The sequence below is a fragment of the Manis pentadactyla genome, chromosome 3, assembly GCF_030020395.1.
Source record: "Manis pentadactyla isolate mManPen7 chromosome 3, mManPen7.hap1, whole genome shotgun sequence".
NCBI lineage: Eukaryota > Metazoa > Chordata > Mammalia > Pholidota > Manidae > Manis > Manis pentadactyla.
Genome location: NC_080021.1, coordinates 141803520 through 141827111, shown reverse-complemented (window position 1 = coordinate 141827111; position 23592 = coordinate 141803520). Strand labels below are relative to the sequence as shown.

Below are 23592 nucleotides of genomic sequence, written 5' to 3'. Positions count from 1 at the left end.
CTGCTGGTGGGAATGTAAATTAGTTCAACCATTGTGGAAAGCAGAATGGAGGTACCTCAAAATGCTCAAAACAGACATACCATTTGACCCAGGAATTGCACTCCTAGGAATTTACCCTAAGAATGCAGCAATCAAGTTTGAGAAAGACCAATGCACCCCTATGTTTATCGCAGCACTATTTACAATAGCCAAGAATTGGAAGCAACCTAAATGTCCATCGATAGATGAATGGATAAAGAAGAGGTGGTACATATACACAATGGAATACTACTCAGCCATAAGAAAAGGGCAAATCCTACCATTTGTAGCAACATGGATGGAGCTGGAGGGTATTATGCTCAGTGAAACAAGCCAAGCAGAGAAAGAGAAATACCAAATGATTTCACTCATCTGCGGAATATAAGTACAAAGGAAAAACTGAAGGAACAAAACAGCAGCAGAATCACAGAACTCAAGAATGGACTAACAGGTACCAAAGGGAAAGGGACTAGGGAGGATGGGTGGGTAGGGAGGGACAAGGGGGGGAAGAAGAAGGGGAGTATTAATATAAGCATGCATGGGGGGGTGGGAGAAAGGGGAGGGCTGTACAACACAGAGAAGGCAAGTAGTGATTCTACAACATTTTGCTATGCTGATGGACAGTGACTGTAAAGGGGTTTATAGGGGGGACCTGGTATAGGGGAGAGCCTAGTAAACATAATATTCGTCATGTAAGTGTAGATTAATGATACCAAAAAAAAAAAGGCAGTTCCTGTGTGGTGACCTCCAATGAGTTCTACACAAGGGTATAAAGGGCATATAAAAGTGTAGGCAAAGGGCCTGTTTGTGTTTCTACAGAGGGTCAAAGCCTAATTTGGCTACCCCGAAAATCAACTAAGATACGATATGAAAAAGAACTTCCAACATCAGCACTCTCTGGAAGACTCATGCCAGAAGATGATCATCAAAAAACCCAACAAAGATCCACACACTGCTACAGGTGTAGATGCACTCATCCCACCAGTTCCTGGACTTGCCATGGGAATGAAGAAGGAGATATCTAAGCTGGCCTGTGCATACAGTAAAACACCAAATTTGACTGGATCTGTACTGTTGGAACTCAACCAAGAATTAGGAGAAGTGCAAATTGTAGCACTCCAAAATCTTTCAACTACGGACTATTTACTGTTAAAAGAACATATGGGATGTGAACAGTCCCCAGGAATGGGTTGTTTTAATTTGTCTGATTTCTCTCAGACTGTTCAAGTTCAGTTGGACAATATCCACCATATCATAGATAAGTTTTCACAAATGCCTAAGGTGCCTAACTGGTTTTCTTGGTTTCACTGGAGATGGATGGTAATTACAGGTATGCTTTGGTTATGTAACTGTACTCCTATTATGTTAATGTGTGTGCGCAATTTAAGTAGTAGCTTAAAACCTATACATGCTGAAGTTACTCTACAAGAAGATATGTCAAAGAAATAATCAATCTTCCCAAGTTTTCTTCCACCTGCTACTTCTATAGCTTTTCTTCTTCCTTCCTAATTACAACCCTTAAATAGAATTCGTGCCTCATATCAAATTTACCGAGTATCACAATTCTTCCAAGTGGTAAAGGTACCTCAAGACAAATGCTGGGCATAGAAGCCACAGGGCATAAATATGCAAAGAAGTAAAAAGCTAACCTTTTCAAACAATAAGGCTTCTCTCTCACTTACCAACTTTACATTTCCCTGTATGGCCCCGGAAGATGACTGGTTAGCCAGAGACGGGTAAGATTTCTCAAGGGAGGAACAACCTAAGACAGGCACAGTCGCAGGGGGGCCATCAGGTGAGAAATTGGGGATCAACAGAGGTGAGGCTTAGAACCTCACCCCCCCTGTTTTGAGAGAAATCTTCAGCATCCATGGATGTTTTATTGCCCTTGTCTAGCTTGGATTAACACATAGTCTACAGGCACACACCTGATCATCTACATTTGCTCTCTTACAACACTAAACTATGTTTTCTACCTTTATCTTGTATCTACCTACCACTTCAGCATTTTATTAAAAATAATAATAAAGAGAGAAATGTGGTATCCACATATAAATCAAGTATAAAAATCAAATGAGTATTCATATTTGAACTGTTTATAGTTCATTATGCATGAGCAAAACCAAAAGTTTCTGTGATGACTGCCCTTGTACTGTTCACCATGTAACTTATTCAGTATGTAAGAATTTGTTCTCCATGTAAGAACTTGTTCGTTATGCTTCAGAAGATTGGAGACTGATGAGAATTAGGCTTGGGGTGGATTAATGATTGTGCATTGAGCATTGACTCCCCTATACAGAATTTTATTGTCGTTAACAACCATTTGATCAATAAATATGAGAGATGCCCTCACAAAAAAAAAGTATGGTGGTTGTCAGAACTGCCCCCAGATCTTGTAGTTTAATGTGCCAGCACAAATACTGCTATTATCACAAAATATAAAAACTATCTTGGAAATAGTCTTTTGATAGCATTTGGTTTCCTTCATAATCCTACGTATTTTACTTCATTCAGTAAAGTACATTATTCCAAGCTGTTCCTGGGCTTCCAAGGAGCTGGAGGCATAGAAAACCTAGAGGGATTGGCAGAGTCACAAGCCTGCTGGAGTGTACAACCAGGGTAGGGAAGGGTCAGCCCCCCTTAGTAAATCACCCGGCATGCCAGGCACCTGTCAGAGGCAGGCAAGTGCTGTTGGGGGAGAGCGGTGATCCGGGCAGAGAGTGGAGCCTGAGTACAGGGCTGCTGCTGGGAGAGATGGTGTGTCCAGGGACAGGTTCCTGTGCCCATCTGTAGACTTTGAGGTGGAGAAAGGTGGGGAGGAGGCAGAATGTGAACCTTCTTTATTTGTTCTTATTGTTGTCAACCCCACCACCACATGATCAGCTTGAGTCTGTCTCGTCCACTCTGTATCCCCAGCATCTAGACTTGTACCCAGGACACCGTAAATGGGACTGAATTAGTGGATGGGCAGTTAGGAGCCAGATCACAGAGGGCCTTAGAAATTGTGTTAAGAAGTTTTTGGATTTTATGTAAGAGTTAAAATATATGTTCCTGGAATGGCTGATCAAGAAGAGAAAGTATTTGTGGCAAATTAAAGAACACTAACTTTTACCCTTAAAATCACACTGGAAACTATTCATAAGACTCCCCCAAAGGGATCCTTATCTGGCTCTTGGGTGCTGCCCTGCTGCACGGCGATGGGAAGATGTGCCAGAAATCTTGGAATGAAATATTTACAGAAAGCTAAAATCCTAAGGATAGTGAAGAGCTCTAGGAAAGTGCATCAAATTCTATGCAATGTGGCTCATGAGCTATCAGCCTGAGAGGTCACAAGTTAAAGGGCCTTACAACTAAACTGCCATTCTATGGAAATTTAAGAAATAAAAATTCAAAAACAAACCTGATACACAGAAGCAGAAAAATAACAAAAAAAATCCTGAGTAATTATTCCCAGAAATTTGCAGCTGAAAACTTACCCTGTAATTTCAAGTTGGAGCATTGTTGTCTGTTTTCCATTTTCAGCTATGAAAACATGTCTAAACATTGAGACCTCAAAGAAAAGCTGGTGTTTTTATTTTTAAGCCTACAAAACCTATGCTTTCCTAGGGATTCATCCCCATCATGTGGACTTTTGGGACTATCCACTGGAGTCCTTCTCAACAGGCTGCTTGTCATAGTTTAAAGGTTAGCTTCTGTTTAGTTAGAGAATCCCTTAACCCACCACTTTTACTGTCATTTAGATTCCACTCAGAGCTCTGCTATTTTCTTTATGCCTTCAACTACTTGATCCAACCAGCCCTTAATGAATGATGATCCCACACCTTAAGGACAGCATTCACAATTTTCCATCCTGTTCAATTTTCCATCCTCATTTTTCTCAATGATTTCCTTCACTTTGAATCCTATGCAATATCCTGTCCTATATGATACCCGACTTTGTGTCCACTGAAATTCCAAGAAGAGAGGTGGGAAGTAGTCAATGAACGCATGTCCAAGTGAACCCTCTACCATGCCCCATACCTCCCAAGTAGTCTGGTAAAGGTTGGGAATTGTTCATCACTGATGGCAGTACCCAGGGTCCTGAGCAAGACCGATGCAAGCACTGGTGCTTCGAAATTTATTTTTGAGGGCGATCAACGTGCCAAGTACTACCCCAAACCCTTCACATACAGGGACTCATTAAGTCCTCGTAACAGCTCCATGAGAAAGGTACTCTTATCATCCCTTTTTACCAGTGAAGAAGTAGGGGTAGACAGAGGTTACACCCCTTGTTCAGTTACCCCACTAGTAGGTCTATGAGGCTAGATGGAAACCCAGGTGGGCTGGCTGCAGAGCTCAGACCTGTGGCCACTAAAACATGCTGCCTCTGCTTTATACTGCCCATGACTATCATGTACTTACGTCTCCGTACATGTCTGCAGACACTCTTTGCCAAGCCTGCCTTATTTAGATGGCTAATTCTTCCATCACCCATTCAAGCAGTGTGTACAGCAGAAGGGAAACAGCTGCAGACAACAGGGTTAAGGGTTTTCAGGGCATGTGCCGAGTTAGTTAAACAAGGACAAGGGCAGTAAGGATACTGACCAGTTAGAAAGGATGCTACACAAGGGAGCAGAGGCTTGTTCAGGGACTAAGAAGGGAAACTTCTGGAAGGAAGTGATGTTTAAGCTCAAAAGGAAGGGTGATGAGGAGTTAGCTGGGCAGTGTGGAAGTGGAGGAAGGGGGACGGCGTCAGAGAAAAGGAATAATCCCCCAAGTCACAAGGATGGCCAGCGCACATCCTCAAGTTTTTACTGAAAGTCTCTGTTCCTGGCTGTCACAGCCCAAGCTGGTTAACCTGCTGCCCTGCTGGCCAATGTGACATCGCTGTGCCATCGCACCTAAGACCATGTGTTTATTCTTTTCTCCCATAAGCCAGCTGCCCAGGATAGAAAATACAAGTATTTCAGAGGCAGTTTCATGTAGGCACATCATAGAATTAAAATTACTTCAGAGACGCCTGCAAGTAAAGCCGAAACAAAACCCAAAAGGCCAAAGAAGCACACTTTATTGAATTTACAATACAGAAAATATTTGTAGTTCCTTAGACATTTGCATTGCTATAAAAATTACACTTTATGGTATAATTATTAATGGTTTGGAGAGAAATAAACAGCACAAATGAAATATGGCCAATACTATGAAAAAGTAAACCATATAAATCAAAATCATAAAACAAGTATTCAATACTCAGAGGTCTACTTAATATATACATATGAAATTTCTTATACACATATACAATAAAAGCCTACAAAACCATCACTCTAAAGTTGATTGCTGTACAAATACGAAAATAAATCTTTATCTTTAACCTCAATTTTATCTTCTGCAAGAGGTTTGTGTGACTTGGGTTTATGCAAATCACATTTAGTATCAAAATAATCAAATGTCACATATGTCATATAAAGCAGCAAGTGGAAAAAATAAATTATGAAACTGCATGAGGCTAAAAACTTAACAGTGAAAAATATCTCCTTATACAACACTCTTCCATGATGAAATTAAAATATTATCCAATGTGTCAGCATACATAAAAAAGGAGTATAGTATAATTGTTAATTTAAAAGGAAACACTGAGTCATGATGAGTTACTGGCACAGGACTATGCAAATATATCAAATCAAGTCTAAGTTAAAAACATTAAATATTTTTGTTCTTATAAAAAATATGCCTTCAATTTTAGAATGCCTTCATGAAATTAAATATTGTTGATAATGATGACTTCCCACCAATGCAGCTGAAAGAGCTTTACATAGCTTTTCTTTAACCATGATTGCTAAGCAGAGTAATAAACCTCTAATTTGGATTTTGTAGCCAAAATATTCATTTAGATTCAAATAATGATCACTGCTTTGTCTATCAGAGGTGCTGATATAATTTCCAAATCAATTTGGATGTGCTGGCCATGTAATCCAAAGGCAAAGACCATGATAGTACTTCTGTATCAAAGGTGTACTCCTAAATACAAACTGTCAGATGATTAAAGAGAGACACTTTGGGGGAAAATAAATAAAGGCAACATAGTAACATGTATACTAACATAGCTTTGTGCCATTGTGGCCAAACATGTGTCCTCTCCATCAACACACAGATACGAGGCCCTTTCTCACCTGGACTCCATGGATGTCACCATGGCAAACAGCAGGACAAAAGCTTGGTGTCACCATGACACAAAAATAACCACTCCCACCACTGTTCAGTGTGACAGTTCTCCAGAAACAAGGCATCCCTTGTTGGTCAAAAATGTAAACTTTTGTTTTCTGGGATCAAAAAACAGGAAACAGGGAACAGGAATCCGTGGCAGAGTTGCTTGATAGACAAAACTAGTAAAAAATGAGATGTCCTCATCAGAGAGGAGGCATGCTTTTGAAAGCTAAATGATGTCATAGCTAATTATAATCTATATGCACAAGAGATGGTATCTGGTCAATTTTCATTTTTAAAAAATGTAGAGAATTTAAGCTTTGATCATAAAAAATGAGCAGAAAAACTACTATATGGAAATGTTTTAATTTAACAAAAAGGAATGTTTTTAGCTTATATAATAAAATAAATAACAGCTATTATATAAGTTTTTTCAACAGGCTACTTGGAGACTGGACCTGTATGAACCAAGTAATTTCAAACCTCCAGTTGGGGATAACTTACTGGTTCAGTCCACTGAAAACCAAAAACCAAAAAGCAGGCTTCATTGACCCACCGTGGGGTCAGGTGTTGACTCCTTTGGCTCATAGAGACATTTCCATGGGGATGTCTGGGAGGCACTGGGAGTCTAGAACTTCCAGGTTGTAGGAGAGCCAGACCAACTAGGTCATCGGTGAGGATGGGTCACTAGCACATTAGAGAAAGGCCTCTGACATACCTCTCCTAACCTCAGTTCCTCTTCTTAAAGAGATGATTTTCCAAAACCATATATATCATTTCCTTCATTGCTCATTATTTAAGGAAGTGAATGCTGGCAACTAGGGAGTTAGGGATTTGCATTCTATTGGGAGAGAATGCTTTTACATCACGGGAAGGTCTAAGCATGCATATTTTTGTTAGCAAAATGTTAAACCATTTTAAGAGCTAGCGTATTTTTTTTAATGAGATATAATTCACATACCATAAAATTCACCTTTTTAAAGTACACAATTCAGTAATTTTTTAGTTTTCACAAAGTTGTGCAACCATTATCATAATATAATTCCAGACATTCTCCTCAAACCCCAAAGGAACCACACACCCATTAGCAGTCACTCCCTGTCCCTCCCTTTCCCCAGCCCCTGGCAACCACTTGCTGGTGCACCTTTTTAAGTGAAGAGTGACAACTTTCCTGGGCATTGTTCTGCCACTAAGATGTGACTTTTTATATTTTTATGACCATTTTTAACATTGAATTTAAACCATGGACGTTGTAAGTATCCTGGGATGATAAAATACCTTCTTCTATATACAAATGTTTTTGTCACAAATGTGTTCTTTCTTTATACATAAAAAAATATATTTTTCTGCCTCCATTGCAGCCTAAAACATTACCCCTTTTTTCTCAATTAAATTGTTCTTCTTTCAGAAAGAATAATCAATACTCCAATATTTAATAAGTACAACTAACCAGAGTGCTAACTGTTCTCTTCCTCCCGTTGCTCAAAGGGCTACAGGATCCCAGAGGCCAAGCCTGCAAGGCCAAGCTGCTTGCTTTACAGATGAGGAAACAGACCTAACATAGGCTGGTGACATGTCCAAGACCCCAGGCAAGTTAACAGCAGAGCTAGGACGATAACCCCCCTTTCCTAGTACTTTGTAGTACTGCATATATAACATATGTGTTGTCATAGGTGATCTGTAAAGGCAGTTGCCACATGAATTTAAGTATGTCCATGAGTTTCTCCTAAAGCTTTGATCTGAGCATGTGAATTTTTACCACTTTAAAAACATTTACACATTATCTTCTGAGATTCTATAAGGACAAGACAAACATATTTAACTGGATGGTTCAAATCATTCATTGGCACAGAGCAAAGAGGAGCTGGGGTTCCTGAAGGCCCAAGAGCACAGCTTTCCTGCACTGTGGCTTTCCGTGTGACAGGGTCTTTAGGATGCGCCACTCCATAGAAGAAGCCAGTAAGTCACACGGATTCAGGACTCCAGAAATGAAGACCTCCCAGGCCAAGGGTGTTTGGGATTTAACTATTGCAACAGTTCTTCATCTGCGCTGACTTTTTGGAGCTGGTCCCAGTCAGATTGGTAACAGATTTGCTGTCATCTTCATCAGTTCTTTTTTTCACTTCCCTAGCGGGAGAGAGAGAGGGAGAGAGAGGGGATTACTGAGGTACACATGGCTCAGGGGAAATTAACACAGCACTGCTGAGCCTTCACCGTGGGTCAGCCAGGCGCTGCTCTAAATGCTTCACAGGGGTTGATTTGTTTAATCCTCACAAGAACCATATGAATTTCTTGTGCCCTGTTTTGTATGTGAGGAAAAAAGTTTTTTTAAAAAAGTTAAGTTCTCTTAGGTCACGTGGCTGGAGAAGTGATGGAGCCAGAATTCAAACTGGCCTGCATGCTGAGCACCAGCCCCCTGGCACACACATGCATGCAGGCACACACAGGCACACACATGCACACACACCCACTCCTGGGGTTTCGCATGCTGTGTAACCTGCTCCATGCACCATGTACTCCTTAACACCCTGGAACCTGGCGTCCAGCCCTGACTAACTCTTGCTGACTTAATCAAAGTAACAATGACTTTATAGTGGTTCTTTAGTTATACATGATCATGGAGAGAACAATGACTGGTTAAAACCCAGGGAAAAATCTTCCCTTTGCCTCTTCCAAAATTTCTTTTAGAATTAGCCACTAGAGGCAACAGTGACAAAAAATGCCTAAGACCTTACAGCCATCTCCTAGGGGCGTGTCCTTCTGAATGTAGCCACCAGGTACGTTTGTGAAATAGGAACCCGTTAAAGGCCCACACTGGACAAGCTGAACGGCAATCTATGACTGAAAAAATTGTGATACTCATCCCCAAGATGGCCCCAAACAATTCCAGCCTTCCCTGTGAGTGCCTGGAGGTGCCCCACCAGGAGAGGGGAGCCCGCCCCACAGACCACGCCCCCCCCCCAAAAGCATTGGCTCTGTGACGGCTTAGACCGACTGTGCAGAGGAGATGGTGGGCTGTGACTCCAAGCCAGGCAGTAACACTTTGAGCTGCCATTTAGAGAACTCCAGGGACCCTCAGTGGAGAGAGGCCAGCAAAAAAGCCCTGGAGGACCAGAGGCCACAAGGAGGAGCGCTCTGGTGGCAGGCACCCAGCATGAGCCACAGCGCCGGGGCCATCCCACTGCCAATGCATGAGACACCCCATGTGAGAGCAGCCGAGGAACCTTCCAGCTGAGATCCAGCTAATCCTGGTTATGTCGGGAAATTTAAATGTGGTTGTTGTTTTAGGGGACTAAGTTTTGGGAATGGTTTATTACAGAGCAGTAGATAACTGAAACTGCTGGGAATTGGCATATTCCCAATAGAGCAATGCAGAAATATAATGTAATCCACATAAGCAATTAAAACATTTTTAGTAGCCACATTAAAAAGTGTAAAAAGGAACAGGTGAAATTAGCTTTATTAATAATTTCATTTAACTCAGTATAGCAAAAATATTATCACTTCAGCATGTTATCAATAAAAATATTAATGAAGTACTTTACAGTTTTTATACTGTCTTAAAAATCCATTCAGCATGTTTTAATACAGACAGCACATCTCAGTTTCGTTAGCCATGCTTCAGGTGGCTAGTGGCTGTTCGTCAGCACAGCTCTAGAAGGTGCTATATGCTAACTTGAAAAGTTAGTTATAACTTTTGAAAAGAAGATATCCCAGCAGAGGAAAAAGAGAGAGAGAAAAAAAAACTAATTCTTTCTAAAGGTCAGCTAATAAATACTAGGCTTCATGATTTCGCATTTTCCTCATTTAATACACATAATGCACACACACACACAGACACACACACTTGACAGGTGATAGGTGAGCATTACTATCCTCAATTCAGAGATGTGGAGATAAAGACTCAGGAAAAGAAAAAAGATACACAATTCAGCCTATCACACCCCATAAGACTTATTTCAGACTTCTGACCTCCGGAGCTCTAACATGATAAATCTGCCCTGCATTTACAGGAATTTGTTTCAGTGGCAAAAGAAAAGTAACACAACTTCCACAGGCATAATCTCAGTCATTTGGCCGTTCAACAAATACCCAATTTATGCCCAAGTCAGGGACCCCAATTAGTGATCTTTGAAGGAGAGACAGAAGTCTAAATCAACTGCTACAGGGTCCCAAGAGAGCCACTAACACACAAGCACGGCGTGCCGCAGGACCAGAGGGGGGACCCCGGCTGGGTGAAGCAGGGGGTGGGCCTCGTGGAACTGGAGCATCATGGGGACTCTGACCCTGCAAGGACCTCTGGAAAGAACAGGAGTTCCCCTTCAGTTAATGAGGAAAGGGGATGCCAGGTGCTGGGGAGAGCATGTGTGGAGGCAAAGAGGCACAGAAAAGCTTGGCCACTGCTAGAAATAAAGTTTGCAGTCTACAGATTATCGTTTATTTGGGAAGCATGATAAGAGCTGCAACCAGAAAGCCAGGTGAGGTCAGGCTGTGAGCGACTATCACCCACCCACCTAGGAGCTTGGACTGTGCTGTAGGCAGCGCACCTGTGTGGCATGCAAGCAAGAAAGTGGGTATGAATTTTCGATATTTATTTATAAAGATTACCCTGATTACAAGGTAGAGAATGAACTGATGTTGAGGAAATTGTGAAGCAAAAACGTAGGTGCCTTCTGCACTAACCCAGGTAGGATATCCCCAGGACTGAAGGAAAGGTGTGGAGACCAGCTCCACAAACCAGCTGAACCTGAGTGGAGTGGGAGTGAGGAACTTAAGGACAATACAGAGAAAGACACAAGAAAGACATGGAAACCAAGGCTGGGATCAGGGAGTTCACTGCCTGCTGATGGCAGACAAGTGACACAGTTTATTTTCTGAGCACCACTTATATACACAAGCTCATAATGATGTCACTTCTGGACTGATCTCATATCTGGTGTAGTCACTTCTGTTTCCGGTGATCTCACTTCCAGTGCTATCACTCCCTGGTGCCCGCATCTGGTGATGTCACTTCTGGGGCAACATCACATCTGGCCCTCCACAGAAAGGAGAGAGAGAGACAGAGAAAGAGACAGAGGTGGAGTGGGGTGGGAAGGGAAAGAGGGAGAGGGAGAAAGGTGGGCAGGGAGGAGAATGAGAATGGACAGATTCCAGAAAGATTGCAAAGAGGTCACGAATCAACAGGGCCCACAGACCCACTAGAGGCAGGTGACAGAGAGGAAGAGGTCAAAACTGACCAGCTTACTGTTTGTGAATTATAATTATGGCAGTTTCCTGAGATAGGGGATATGGAATAAGGAACAATTTAAAGAAAATGAACACTTCAGGGTTTGGGTATGTTGGGTACAGTCACTCCTTTGGAATTTCCAGTTGTTGACGGTGTGGATAGAGTTATGGAATTTTAAAAAGAGGCAAGGGTTTAAAATACAGAAATCGAAAGTCACCAGATACAGATAGTTCTAGCAACCATGGGAAAGGAAGACATTAGGAAAGAGAGGATAAAGAGGAAGAGAATGTATAACAGAACCCTGAGACCACCAATATTCAAGTGGCAAGCCAATGACTCAGATCGGTGGTGAAAAGCCCCAGCTTTGCTACTTAGTAGCCATGTCACATTGAGCAAGTTGATTAAGCACTCTAATTCTCCATTTGCTTATCTGTACAATGGGTATAATAGACACAGCTTCCTCACAAGACAACTCACACCTCTTCTTCCTGGGAGGTCCAGTGGCCTCTATCAGCTACATGTCATATGGCTGCCAGGTCATGTTTTCTATTGGTCTCCCATGTTAAATGTCATGACCTGTCTTACATTCCCTGGATATTTCTATTGAACCTCGTATGGGGCTTTCACATGCTGAGTGCTCATAATAATGCAGGCATTATTGAACCTGAAAGCAAATACTAAGGGGGAGAAATATGTACCCACATCATTCATCTGGCCTTTAGTGCCTTCAATCCACTGCAATTGCAGGCATGTCCCACTTAAAGGAAATTCAGAAAGATACAATTCCAAACATCTAAAACAGGGTTTAAGGCTGAGAAAATTAAACTGCTTCACAAAAACCATACCATATGCTTATTAACAACTCCATTTTAAGTGTTTCAGTCTTCTGGACAGATTTATAACCCATGGACTCATCTCTTGGGCTGAACCAATACATCAGCCTGAGATTTTTTTGTTTTTCTCAAATTTCAGGCTATTGACCAATTAAATGGCTGTTCAACTTGAATCTACTGCAAAATGTTTAAAGCCTGTGGTTCCGGTGATGGCAAACTTCCTTACCAATGGGCAAAGGATTGTGAGAGGTGTCCTATCAGCACTAGAGGGAAATCGCACTTCTAGGAGAAACTTTTTCTGGCATTGAGAGGTTTTCCAAGAAAAAGCAGGGTAGCTCAGGCTGTAACCAAACATTTATGGCCTCTCTTCAAAGAATACTGTTTCAGACAGTGCAAATCCATAAACTCTTCCAGTTCATGATTTATGACACAACTTGGTGTGAAAGGGATATTAGGAATTATACTGTGAGAGCTCAATCGAAAACTTCACATTTTGCATTGTACACGACAAAGGCTGCAAAACGTTTTAAAATGATAAAATTTCACCTGAGGAGACTATACCATTTCCATATAAGATTTAAATACTTTAACAAATAAATCTGAGGGCAGAGGATAAAGCAAATCACTGTTTTTACGTATTTACTTCAATTGTGATTTTTCTATTTAACACATCACTAACAAAGCTACACTGGAGGCCTCAAACAAGACCACAGTACAATCATGACAAGAACACTCCTTGCTAAGTGATTCACAAGAAGCGACCTCATTCTCAAATGCCTCTGCATGCAGGTGTTTTAGGTAAACAAACACAAGCTTGTGTGGAAGTTGCACTGTAAACAGGGCAGGCAGAGTGGATGGGGAGAGAGGCTCGGGGGTTTACAGCCTCTCCCACCTTTATGATATGATAAAGGCAATCGATTCCACAAGCTGGGTGTGACTGTGACAATTTGGAGTCATTTAACTTTAACATGACCCCATAAGACGAATCAGCACTAAACAGTGATTATGTTTTTCAGTGGAGTACAGGCTGTTATATACAGAAGCACATACTGTCGGAACCAGGAAGGACCTTGGAAGTCACTTTCTTCAGCACGTCCCCTGACTCATTTTGTAGATTATAGAGATGCCTGAAGCAAGACTCCCAGAGCTATTCAGGGGCAGTCCTCTAGCACATGAGACTGCGGCCAACAGTCATGCTGAGGGCCTGGGCTGGGGCACCCTTTGCAGCCTGTGGAGCAGCAACTCAACCCCCATCTGCCCCAGGCTAAGGAGGCACCTGGCTCCTGTCCAGCCACGGACTGGTGAAGCTCTGAAGCCCTGCAGGTCCTTCCCACACCCGGCTGCCTCTGCAGGCACATCACTTCTATCCAGATCCCCAGGGACATTTCAGAAACACCAACACAACCATCAGAAGAAGTGAAAACACTGTACAAGGCAGCGATGGTCTGCTTGCAGTGCAGCTCAGGGACCCCCGACCTTTGCTGACCATATCCTGCTCGACCAAAACAGCTGGGGGTCCCTAGGCACCCACCGGGGAATGGAGACAGTTATTTCAAACCAATTTACTATAGTTTTACTTGGGCTTTTGTTTGACAAATATGTTATTAGCTCTTGATCCTTCTACTAATCACAGGCAAAAAGCATGCAATTCACTTGAATTAACACATGTTTAAAGTTAGCCTTTTTTCTACCTGTTCTAGGTCACACTTACATTTAGGACTGTTTTTGCTTTAAACAAAGATGACTTCCAGTGTGGTGGGGGGAGGTGGCTCTCTCTCTGACTGACATCAAAGGAGATAATGTTCAAAGACTGGTTCAAGCCGAGGCATCTGCCAAGCCCCATCACATAATGCAAAGCAGGCGCCCTACGATCTGGGGCCTGTTTCCTGATTCTCTCAAGTGAGGGCAGTGGTGTTTCTGAAGGCCCCAGGCCAAGCATGCTAGACAATACTATAAACACCATATCATTAATAGAAAAGCAGCATTTAAAATGCTGCAAAGTGTTTTAATTATTAATGTATACCAGCAGAAGAGGCCAGTTATCACACTAAAGTTAATATGTCAAACCTAATAACCTCACAAATGACCAGGAGAATGACTACATGCCTAAAATCATGTTTTTGCTTCGTTAGAAATTAAAGATCATTGGCCTGGATTTTGTTAACACACATTTTGATTTTTTTCTTTTTCTTCTGTATCTTTTAATCCCTGTAGGTCAGTAAAAAATCATTCTTTCATTTGTGGCAAAAAAACTAGGATTAAAACATTCACATTTATATCCAAGTTCCTCAATAATACAATTTTCATTCTAATCCACATCCCCAAATGTTATTTATTATTAAAATGACTGCCTTAGCTTAATAATTACCTGGGTAATAATTTGAACAGTTTCCAACTGTATGATATATAATTTGCTCTGTTGAGTTTTTATTTCCCCTTTACCCCAGAAAATGTCATAGTAATAGTTTTATTTGTGATAGTCTCTTGTGTTTAAATATCTGGTTCCTGGAAATGATTCATACAAGTCAACTATTAGCTTTGGGTGACATTTTGCAGAAATGTCAACGGCACCTCAGGAGCACCTGCTCTTTTTGGCAGGCCAGGTATCTTGTCAGTGTTCACAGTGAACACACAGCATGACCAGTTTTCATAAAATGCATGTTTAATTGTGTGCCGAACACTACCAAACAAAGAGACAGTGTTTTCCAATGCATATTAATGTATGGTCAAGACATCTGACATACACAATTCTATCCCATTTCCAGTTTTCCAAATATAAGCAGAACTTTACCGGGCAAGATGGAGAACAGCTTCCACTATATTTGAACCATCTTTGGCACTGGTTTCACAGAATAACGCCCCATATGTCTACAGAAAAGAAATACACACCATTAAATGAAGCCTTAACTAAGTTTCCTGGAATCTTAGCTTTTAAGACCAATAAAATAAAATAAAATAAGTCTCCCATTGAGTATGCTAAGACTAATAGCTAAGAAATTTGATTCAGTATGTCAATACTTGAAAAAAGTGAGTTTGAGCCTAGTGATTCCAGAAATAGCTCCTAGATTTTTATTTTGCATTCAAAAAAACACAACACAAATTTTCACATTTTAAAGTTATTTCCTACAGTCACACACATTATCAAATAATTTGAGAGAGATCAAAATGGTAGCTTAAGGTAACCACTCATGAATTAAATGTCCATCAAAAGTAGGTCTCCTTTTGGCCCACAGCTAACACACATCTCCTGTTACATTATCATCTTTTCCTATCAATATTCAGCAGCCTCCACATTGCTGAAATCAATGGGCAGTTTCTAGTTCTCTACTACTCAACCTACCAGCAGTTATGTATATGATCACTGATTGTATCTCTCCCCTGCTTCAAACCTTTCAATGCTTCCTGTTCCTCTTCAAGTAACATTCAAATGTTTTACCATATAGCTTGAAAGTGGCCCCAGCCAGCCTCCCAGCTTTACCCACCATCATTCTCCCTCCCTCACAACTCCCAGTTACCTTGCCCTTCCCTCTATTTCTTCAGTGCTCCAAACTCCCTCCCATCTCAGGACCTTTGCACCTGCAGTTCCCATTACTGAGGCTATCCGTTATGCCCATTAGTGCCCTTCTCCAGGCTGACTCCTACCTACCCTTTAGATTTTTAGGTAATCCTCTCTTGAAGCTAAGATTGTTTTCTAACTCTGAAAAGTCACTACTAAGTCCTTTGGCAAGGGGAATTGTGTATGCTAGGCCTAAGTGTGTGAAACTCAGAAATCATGAGAGAATAAAACTTGCATGTGGCCAGAAACTGCAAGATCTCTAGAGAAGCCTGTAGGACAGTCTGGCATATCAGTCACATGCATTTAATGTGAGTCTCCCCCAGAAAATAAACTACGTGAGGACAAGGACTGCCTGCTCTACTCTTTGCTCAACACACAGTGAACAACCAAACATGTACTGAATGAATCTCTTCTGTATTTCATTGCCTAGTTTTGATGTTCATTATGTTTGGTTCATAGTTGTAAAATGTAAAACAAGAAAGATTTTCCAACTTAATAACAGTGAAACTGAAATTTCTTTTTCAAGTTCACATGCATATGCTACAGAGCAGTCCTATCATAGTGCTGATTACAGGGAACAATGACAATGACATCAGATCAAACTGCTCAGTATGAAGCTCTTATTTGGTTAAAGGTATACCTGATTCCTTGTCCTGGCAAGGCAGGTCACAAGGTTGCACAGAGCATTCAGATGCAATGATAACTGTGGGAGAATAAACACTGCCCACAGTAATAATGTAGACAGGAATGAGCTTCATCCTCTATACAAATACACAGCCAAAATAATTTTAGACTATTTCAGCTAAGCACAAATCTTAGAGAAAAACACAAATCTTCCGACTCCCTCCCACCCAGGGGACACACTACACGACTTCTACCTTTGGCACACTAGCTAACCCTAGGTCATTTAGCCATCTTTTCACAACATAACACCCATTCTTTTTCCTCTACCTGGATTCCAGGACTAGAGCAGGATTCGAGGAACTGCCTGAGCATGAGGAGGAAGACGGGATAATGCTGGCTCCTCTTTATCAATGCTCTTTAGTCGGGGAAATGATCAAGTGATGGTTTCACCTTCATGAGAGACTTAAGCCTTGGTGCAATACTTACATCCATGAAAGTCTGGGCCACTGGAACTTCTGCCTGAATAGGACAGGAGCCCCGTCAAAGGGGGTGGAGGTCTGTCAAAGAACCTCTTAAAGCAAAAGTACACAGAAGTCAAGGCCACTGACTCCAGAGCCTGTGAATTCTGAAGGACTATTCCAGTCTGGACCATTTGTACTCTTACCATGGCCAGTTTTTCTCCAAAGTAGCCTGGGACACATTTCTGTCCCTCTGCTGCAGCAGTGTCACGAAGATCTGCCTTGTTTCCCACCAACATGATTGGAATACTCTTATGGATTGCATCCTACCATGAAAAAAAGGAAAAAAGTGTGCATTCATCAAATACTGGACAAGTTATGATGACAGCAGTAGCCATACCACCACCAGCCCCCATTTTCCAAAAGCCCCTTGTGTGGCCCTTGATACATAGATAATATCTTTTAAATTCAAAATATCTCCAAAGAGCCAAACTTTTCCCCCACTGCCAGGTGTGGACCTGAAATTCAGAGAGATTAAATAAGAGCTTGCAAAGGCCAGGGCCAGGGTCCAAACTGGCTCCACCCTTGCTTGCAGTATGAACTCAAGAGCCATGACCACTGAACTACATTTGGCTTGGTACCCACACAATTCTCTGCAACTTTCACTCCAACCAATGGTGATTACAAGTCAACTTAGTACCCCAGGTACAAAACACACAAGCAATCCCTCAGCTATAATGGGCAAAAACAGAGCTGGAAAGTTCCACACTCACTGCTATGTGGTTTACAACATGAGCAAAATCGAAAGGTCCTGAAGGTCAGCATTTTTCTCATGAAGAGTCAATACCAATCATTGGAAGTAACGAATTCTAAGGATAATGCTCCCAAATCAGCAGGTGCAAATTGTCTCCGATTCACAGTGGAGTGGGAGGAATGTAAGGCTTGAGGGGCAGAGCTGAGCTCAAGACTAGACACTTCCCAGCACCCAGCCACTCATTGCATGAAATCAGGTGAGTCTCCTCACATTTCTGCCTTCATTTCCCTACCTGCAGAATGGAGGGGTGGTAAGGGCATACACCGCCTCAGCAGGCTACAGTGAGAATGGAGGAGGACAACCTGACATGTATGTTCTGCCTCCTAAATAGGAGAGGCTGCAGCCCTAACTGAGACTCACAGGAACTGCTCTTTGTGACACTCTTTCAGTTTGGTGCCGTACCTAAGACAAGTTCAGGAAAGGAGACTTGAAAATCATGAGATTACACTGGACTCCCTTTCTCTTCAGAACATTTACCTCTAACCAAAGGCACCAGAGTAGAGCCACAGCACAGGGGAGTAGGGGATGAAAGACCCCCGCAAAACAAGTCACCCCACCCATTCAGGTGTTAACGAGGCATGTTCTCTGGTGAACAGCTCAGGATCCAAAGGAGCATCATGCGGACCCATTGATCAGATATTCACCTTAGGAAGCCGGGAATCCCCGGGTCTCAGTGACTTCCCCAAAGTCATACAGGTAAATACCGGCACCTCCTCCAAGTCTTGGCTCAAGTGTCACCTTCTGGTGAGAATACCCTGAGCACAGTGGAGCCCACTGCCTTCCCATAAAGCCTTCACCCTGCCCGCTGGTACTATAATATTTCCCATTTCTATCATTCTCTTTATCTCACTTGTGTTTTGGTTGCTTGTCTTGTCTCCCCCACTAGAGCACAAACTCCGTAAGGACAGAGCTCTTTGACTGCGGATAGGTCTACACAGCCTACAACAGGATGGGCACAAGGTAGGTACTCCAAAAATACTTCTGGATGCAGAGAAGTCGGGAAGAGATCTCACATCTCCAGTGTCACCATTCAACTTTCACCCAAATATTTGATCAGTAAATTATTCAGGACAGGTAAGTGAGTGGCCATAGTTTTATTTTATCCATGATTTTGTCACAAGATTTTGTAACCCAATGGGTTTTTGATCCAGGCATCTGATTTTTTTCTCCATAACAAATTCAATAATGTATCTCGATACAGTTATCTTCCTTTTCAGACTCTGTGAAAGGTGGTCGGAATAGCTGAAAGGTCACCTACCATGAGCAGATGCTTAGCAAATTCTGGCAGCAGGGGCCCTGCCATGCACTGTGGCTGGTCACTAAGGGTTATTTCAACACTGGGCTGACCCTGCCTTCTGTGCCTCCTTTTCTTGAGCATAAGCCAAAGACTTAAAATGAGGACTAACTCCACCAGTTTCAACAGTAAAAAGTTCTATGGATTTTAACTACCCATAGATATAGTTAGTGAGACTTATCCATTACTCTCTGGACTCAGCTCTCTACCCCACAGAGGCCATTTGTCCCGAGTAGATGGCTCTTCCCTATGCACTAACTGTACTTTGGAATTCCTTTCTGGATATGAAAAGCTTCCTTTCTTAATATGTTGTTCACTCTGGTGCATTACTGAAGGAGTAACCAGTGTTGAATCAGGAGGTCCAATTCCCCTTCCCATCCCAACCTCTAAATATAAGCCAGTGCCACACACTACGTGTCCAGCTTCTCCTCAAAAAGGAGAATAACACGACATGTCTCATTTCCTTCCTCAGATACATTACAGCCATGAATACAACATGTGGAAAACTTGGTGAAATAAAAATATTACATAAATGTCAACACACTTTTAACATGTTGATAATAAATTTAGGTCATGATACTTCAGTAGAACAAAATGCACATTTCTTTATCAATGTCTAAGTCTTCACGCCAGTGTGACTGGTCATTCCTCATATCACTTCTTTAGTGGAACGAGGACATCAATTCTGGTTTTCACAGGGTATAAGATAGCCCCAAATGAAGAACTGAGAGGCTACACTGAAGAATCTAGAGGCTCAATCAGTTTTCTGTTTGGCCACCACTGCACTTAATGCCTGTAAAAATTTAGGTAGCAGACTGGAAAAACTATATTAGCTACCAGTTGTTTTTTTTTCCAAGAGAGTGTGCTGACCCACAGCTTGAACTACAGTTTTATGTCGATTAGTAACTGTTGGCAGCTCACTGTTGTCAAAAGGATTTTCTACTTTTAAAAATGAGTTACCATGAAACCAAGGATATGGAAGCTCCTCATATGAAAGTCACTGTCTCATTTGACACAAAGAAAGCACGGATGTCACCACACATGATTAATACATCCACTGGTCCGTCAGTGGTACTGTGGGATATGTAAAGACCCAAATCACTCCAGAACAGTGTTGAGAGCAAGGGTGCTTAGACCTGAGCTCTGCACACACTCACATCCAGGGGGCATTTCCCCTGGACCCCCAGCACACACGTACATGTCTCATCATATACACACCCACCCATGTCCCCCCATTTGTAAGAGCTGCTGCTTCTCAGGTGAACTGCATGGTCACTTGCTTCCTGCGGTCTCTGCTTTTATCTGTAAGAAAACCCAGAAGTTCTATTCCCAGAAGTTCCCTTCAGCGGTGTTCTTGGCTGTGTGGAACTTGCCACGCTACCAAGGAAGAGATCAGTACTGCCAAGTGTCCAGGAAACTGCTGCTAACGCCGGGCCCTTCCTGGTAGCTTGGGCCAATGGCTTCTGGTCAGGGTGGCTTTAGCAACCAGGGGAGACAGCATTTTCCAAGATAGCCTGCATCTGTCCCACATCAGGTTTCTGTCTCTCCATTTTGATCTCTTACCTCAATCATATCTACCCATTCCCGTACATTAAGGAAGCTTTTCTCGCATGTAACATCATAGAGCAGCAAGACGCCGTCCGCCCTTCTGAAGTAAGACTTGGCAATACTTCTGAATCTGGAAAAGAGAAGAGAATGTACGTAAGGGCCTGATCAGTTGGCCAGTTGGTGTGGCACCATCCTTCATCTCTTTCATGCATGCTTTTCCACATCTTCTAAAAAACGCCCCAACTGATAAGAATCTAATGGCAACATGCTACCGTGAAATAGCCTAGAATGACCCAGTGCAGGGTAGCAGGATGAGGATCTGAGGTACTGATTTGGAAGTCGATCATTTTCTCCACCAAACAATCCCAACAATGTTTAGAAAACCCAGAGCACAGCCAGGACAAGGTTGAGAGTAATAGAGACCATAGTATCTAGACATTTCGCTACAGCAACAAGCTACCAGAACCCACATGGGGGACACAGAGGAGGAGGGAAGGAAATGCATATCAGAGAAAAATTATTTTGGGGGTGGTGGGAAAGGAGTATTGTGGGTTGGGGGAGTAGAACTAGTTATGTGGAACACCACAGTGTGCCAGAGGCTGTGCAAACATGAGGGCCTGGGATGTTCATTAGAGGAAGAGTGTATGTCCTAACTCTACAGACATGTCCTAATTCTAAGCCACATGTAATATTTTATAGTATCTTAAATAGGGCCATGTCAACTACACATATTTTTTACATGTTGAAATTCTCAGTCTGCTGGTGTATATGAGCTCAATGTGGGCAGGGTTTTGTGTCCATTCACTGCTGAATCTTTGCAGCCTGAATGGTGCCTGGTACAGAGGCAGGCAGGCACCCCCTACCTACTTTTAGACCAGTTGGATAGATTCTGTTCCCTAGACAAGATAAAATGCTCAATGCTTCTGGTCATCCACAATGTATGCAAAATAAGGTACTGTTGCCAGATACAAGTCTGTTATTTAGTCTGAGCCCCTGCCCTTGAGTCAAGGGAAGCTGACAGGTTCTCTTGCACCCCAGCTAAGTAGCTCCTCACACTGTCACTGCATTCAGAAGTGACCTCGCCTAAATTCTCATGTTAGTGCTCTCTTTTTCCCAACTGAACATCAGCTCAAAGGAAGCTAATGATCCTCTTCTCACACACCAATACATAAGAGAAGGCAGAAAGGAAGGTAGAAAGAAAAAAGCCAGCATTCTTGAAATTCTAATATATATATATATATATATATATATATATATATATATATATAATTATACAGTATACTACAATTATGTAACCATGAGTATAAAAACACCAAGCATCCTACGAAGCCGGTCTGTGCAAAGCGAAGCAGAGCCTGAAGCGTTAGGAAGAGAGCTTGCCTCTCCTGGCCAGCCGTGTCCCAGAGCTGCAGAACTGTTCGCTCTCCGTCCACAATGAGAGTTTTCATTTGAAAATCAACACCTGAAAAGGGGTGTAAGAGAACACGGAGAACGACGTCAGTAATTCCACTGCTTTTTACTTTCAAGCCCTTCTTAGAGACAAAAGCCAATAAAGCCAAAGCTCAGAGAGGCAGACAGGAATGAACACGGCCTTCAAGGAGCGTGACCTTCAAATAGGAATTATAAGTCAGGCCACACGTGTGTGCACAGACACCGGCTGCAGGTTGGCTGACTTGGGGAAGGATTTAATCTAGACAAAATGAAAATCTATGTTCACTTTGCCCAGGTAATTAGCCGAACTCAGTTACATCTGTGTATGTGTACATGTATACACATTTATGTGTATGCATGTGAGTACCTATGATTCTATGCATGTATATGTGTGTGTATGTATATATGTATGTATATATGTATTTTTATATACATATACTATATGTACATACAACATGCTCTCTAGCAACTGAACCAAATGCCATGGTCTTTTTATGAATCAAATTCACCTTTCATCTTTGTTATCTTGAAGGGTGTAACAGAGAACCATAAATTTACAAAGATGCCCATTGTGAAGAGGGTAATCAAACTGTTCTAACACTTCTGGTTATCAAAATAAGAACTCTTTGGATGAAGAAGAAAAATAAATGATCATTTGCATATCTTCAACTCCTCTTGCTGATATTATGCAAATTAGGGAAATCAGAACACTATTTCTTTCCTTGTTCTGAGAGGTATTATATATTCCGAGGTGAAGTAGGGGAAGGAAGGAGTGTGCATCTGGCTATAACTTTGACCATAATGACAACTGGCTGGCAATAATGTCACCTTATCAACATCAAATTACATCTTATCCAAGAAGCTTTCCTGGCCCAACCCTGTGTAAAACTGTACCTCTCTCCAAAACTTATGCATTTTATTTGTTTTTCCATCCATTTCCCTCCTTTGGGATGTAATCTCCTTGCAGGCTGGGATTGAATCAACACTGTTCATTGTGTATCCTTAGCACCTACGACAGAATCTGGCTCACAGTAGGACTCAATAAGTGTTTGCTAAATAAACGAATCTGTCATCTCCAGCTCCACTTGGTTTGGTAGATCTGACTGGGTAAGCAGATGCCTCTGTCCTTTGTCAGTTTTCCTTTCCTAAAGTTGGGCCTTAGCCAAAACAGAGGAGAAACGATTTTATGGACAAGGACAGACACATGCACAAATGCACGCACACACACACACACACACACGCACTATATCCATCATGGATGCACACAGAGGGACAGCGAGCTGTGTATACAATCCCTAAAAAAAATAAAATCAAGCAAAAGGTCATGTCCCCATTATCAAAAGGGACCATACCCAGGGTGGCACTTGTATTTCCTCGAAATTCATTCTTGCAAAGTCTCATGAGGAAACTAGACTTCCCCACTGCAGCGTCTCCAGCAAGCACAATCTTGAAAGCCTTCTGTGAGCTGGCAGACTTATGGCTATCATCCTCAGTGTCCATCTAGGGAGAAAAAGCCACAGGGGTGACAAAGATAGTGCCAGGTTTGTCCCCAAGAGGCTACATGGCATGGAAAATCACAGCATTCCCGAACGGAAGCATCTCAGGA

General features: G+C 42.1%; 1 protein-coding gene across 2 annotated transcripts in view; it reads right to left on the bottom strand.

The window, feature by feature from the left end:
• Positions 1-7077: 7077 nt before the first annotated feature.
• Positions 7078-23592, bottom strand: part of RASEF (RAS and EF-hand domain containing) — a 76068-nt gene continuing 59553 nt past the window's right edge. For both annotated transcript variants that reach the window (XM_036904322.2, XM_036904321.2), the window contains 6 exons: positions 23339-23486; positions 21936-22017; positions 20571-20685; positions 17106-17225; positions 15053-15129; positions 7078-8328 (listed from right to left, as the gene is read on the bottom strand). In XM_036904322.2, the coding sequence (XP_036760217.1) occupies positions 8223-8328; positions 15053-15129; positions 17106-17225; positions 20571-20685; positions 21936-22017; positions 23339-23486 (648 nt within the window). In that variant the 3' untranslated portion in view covers positions 7078-8222. The remainder of the gene's footprint in view (positions 8329-15052; positions 15130-17105; positions 17226-20570; positions 20686-21935; positions 22018-23338; positions 23487-23592) is intronic.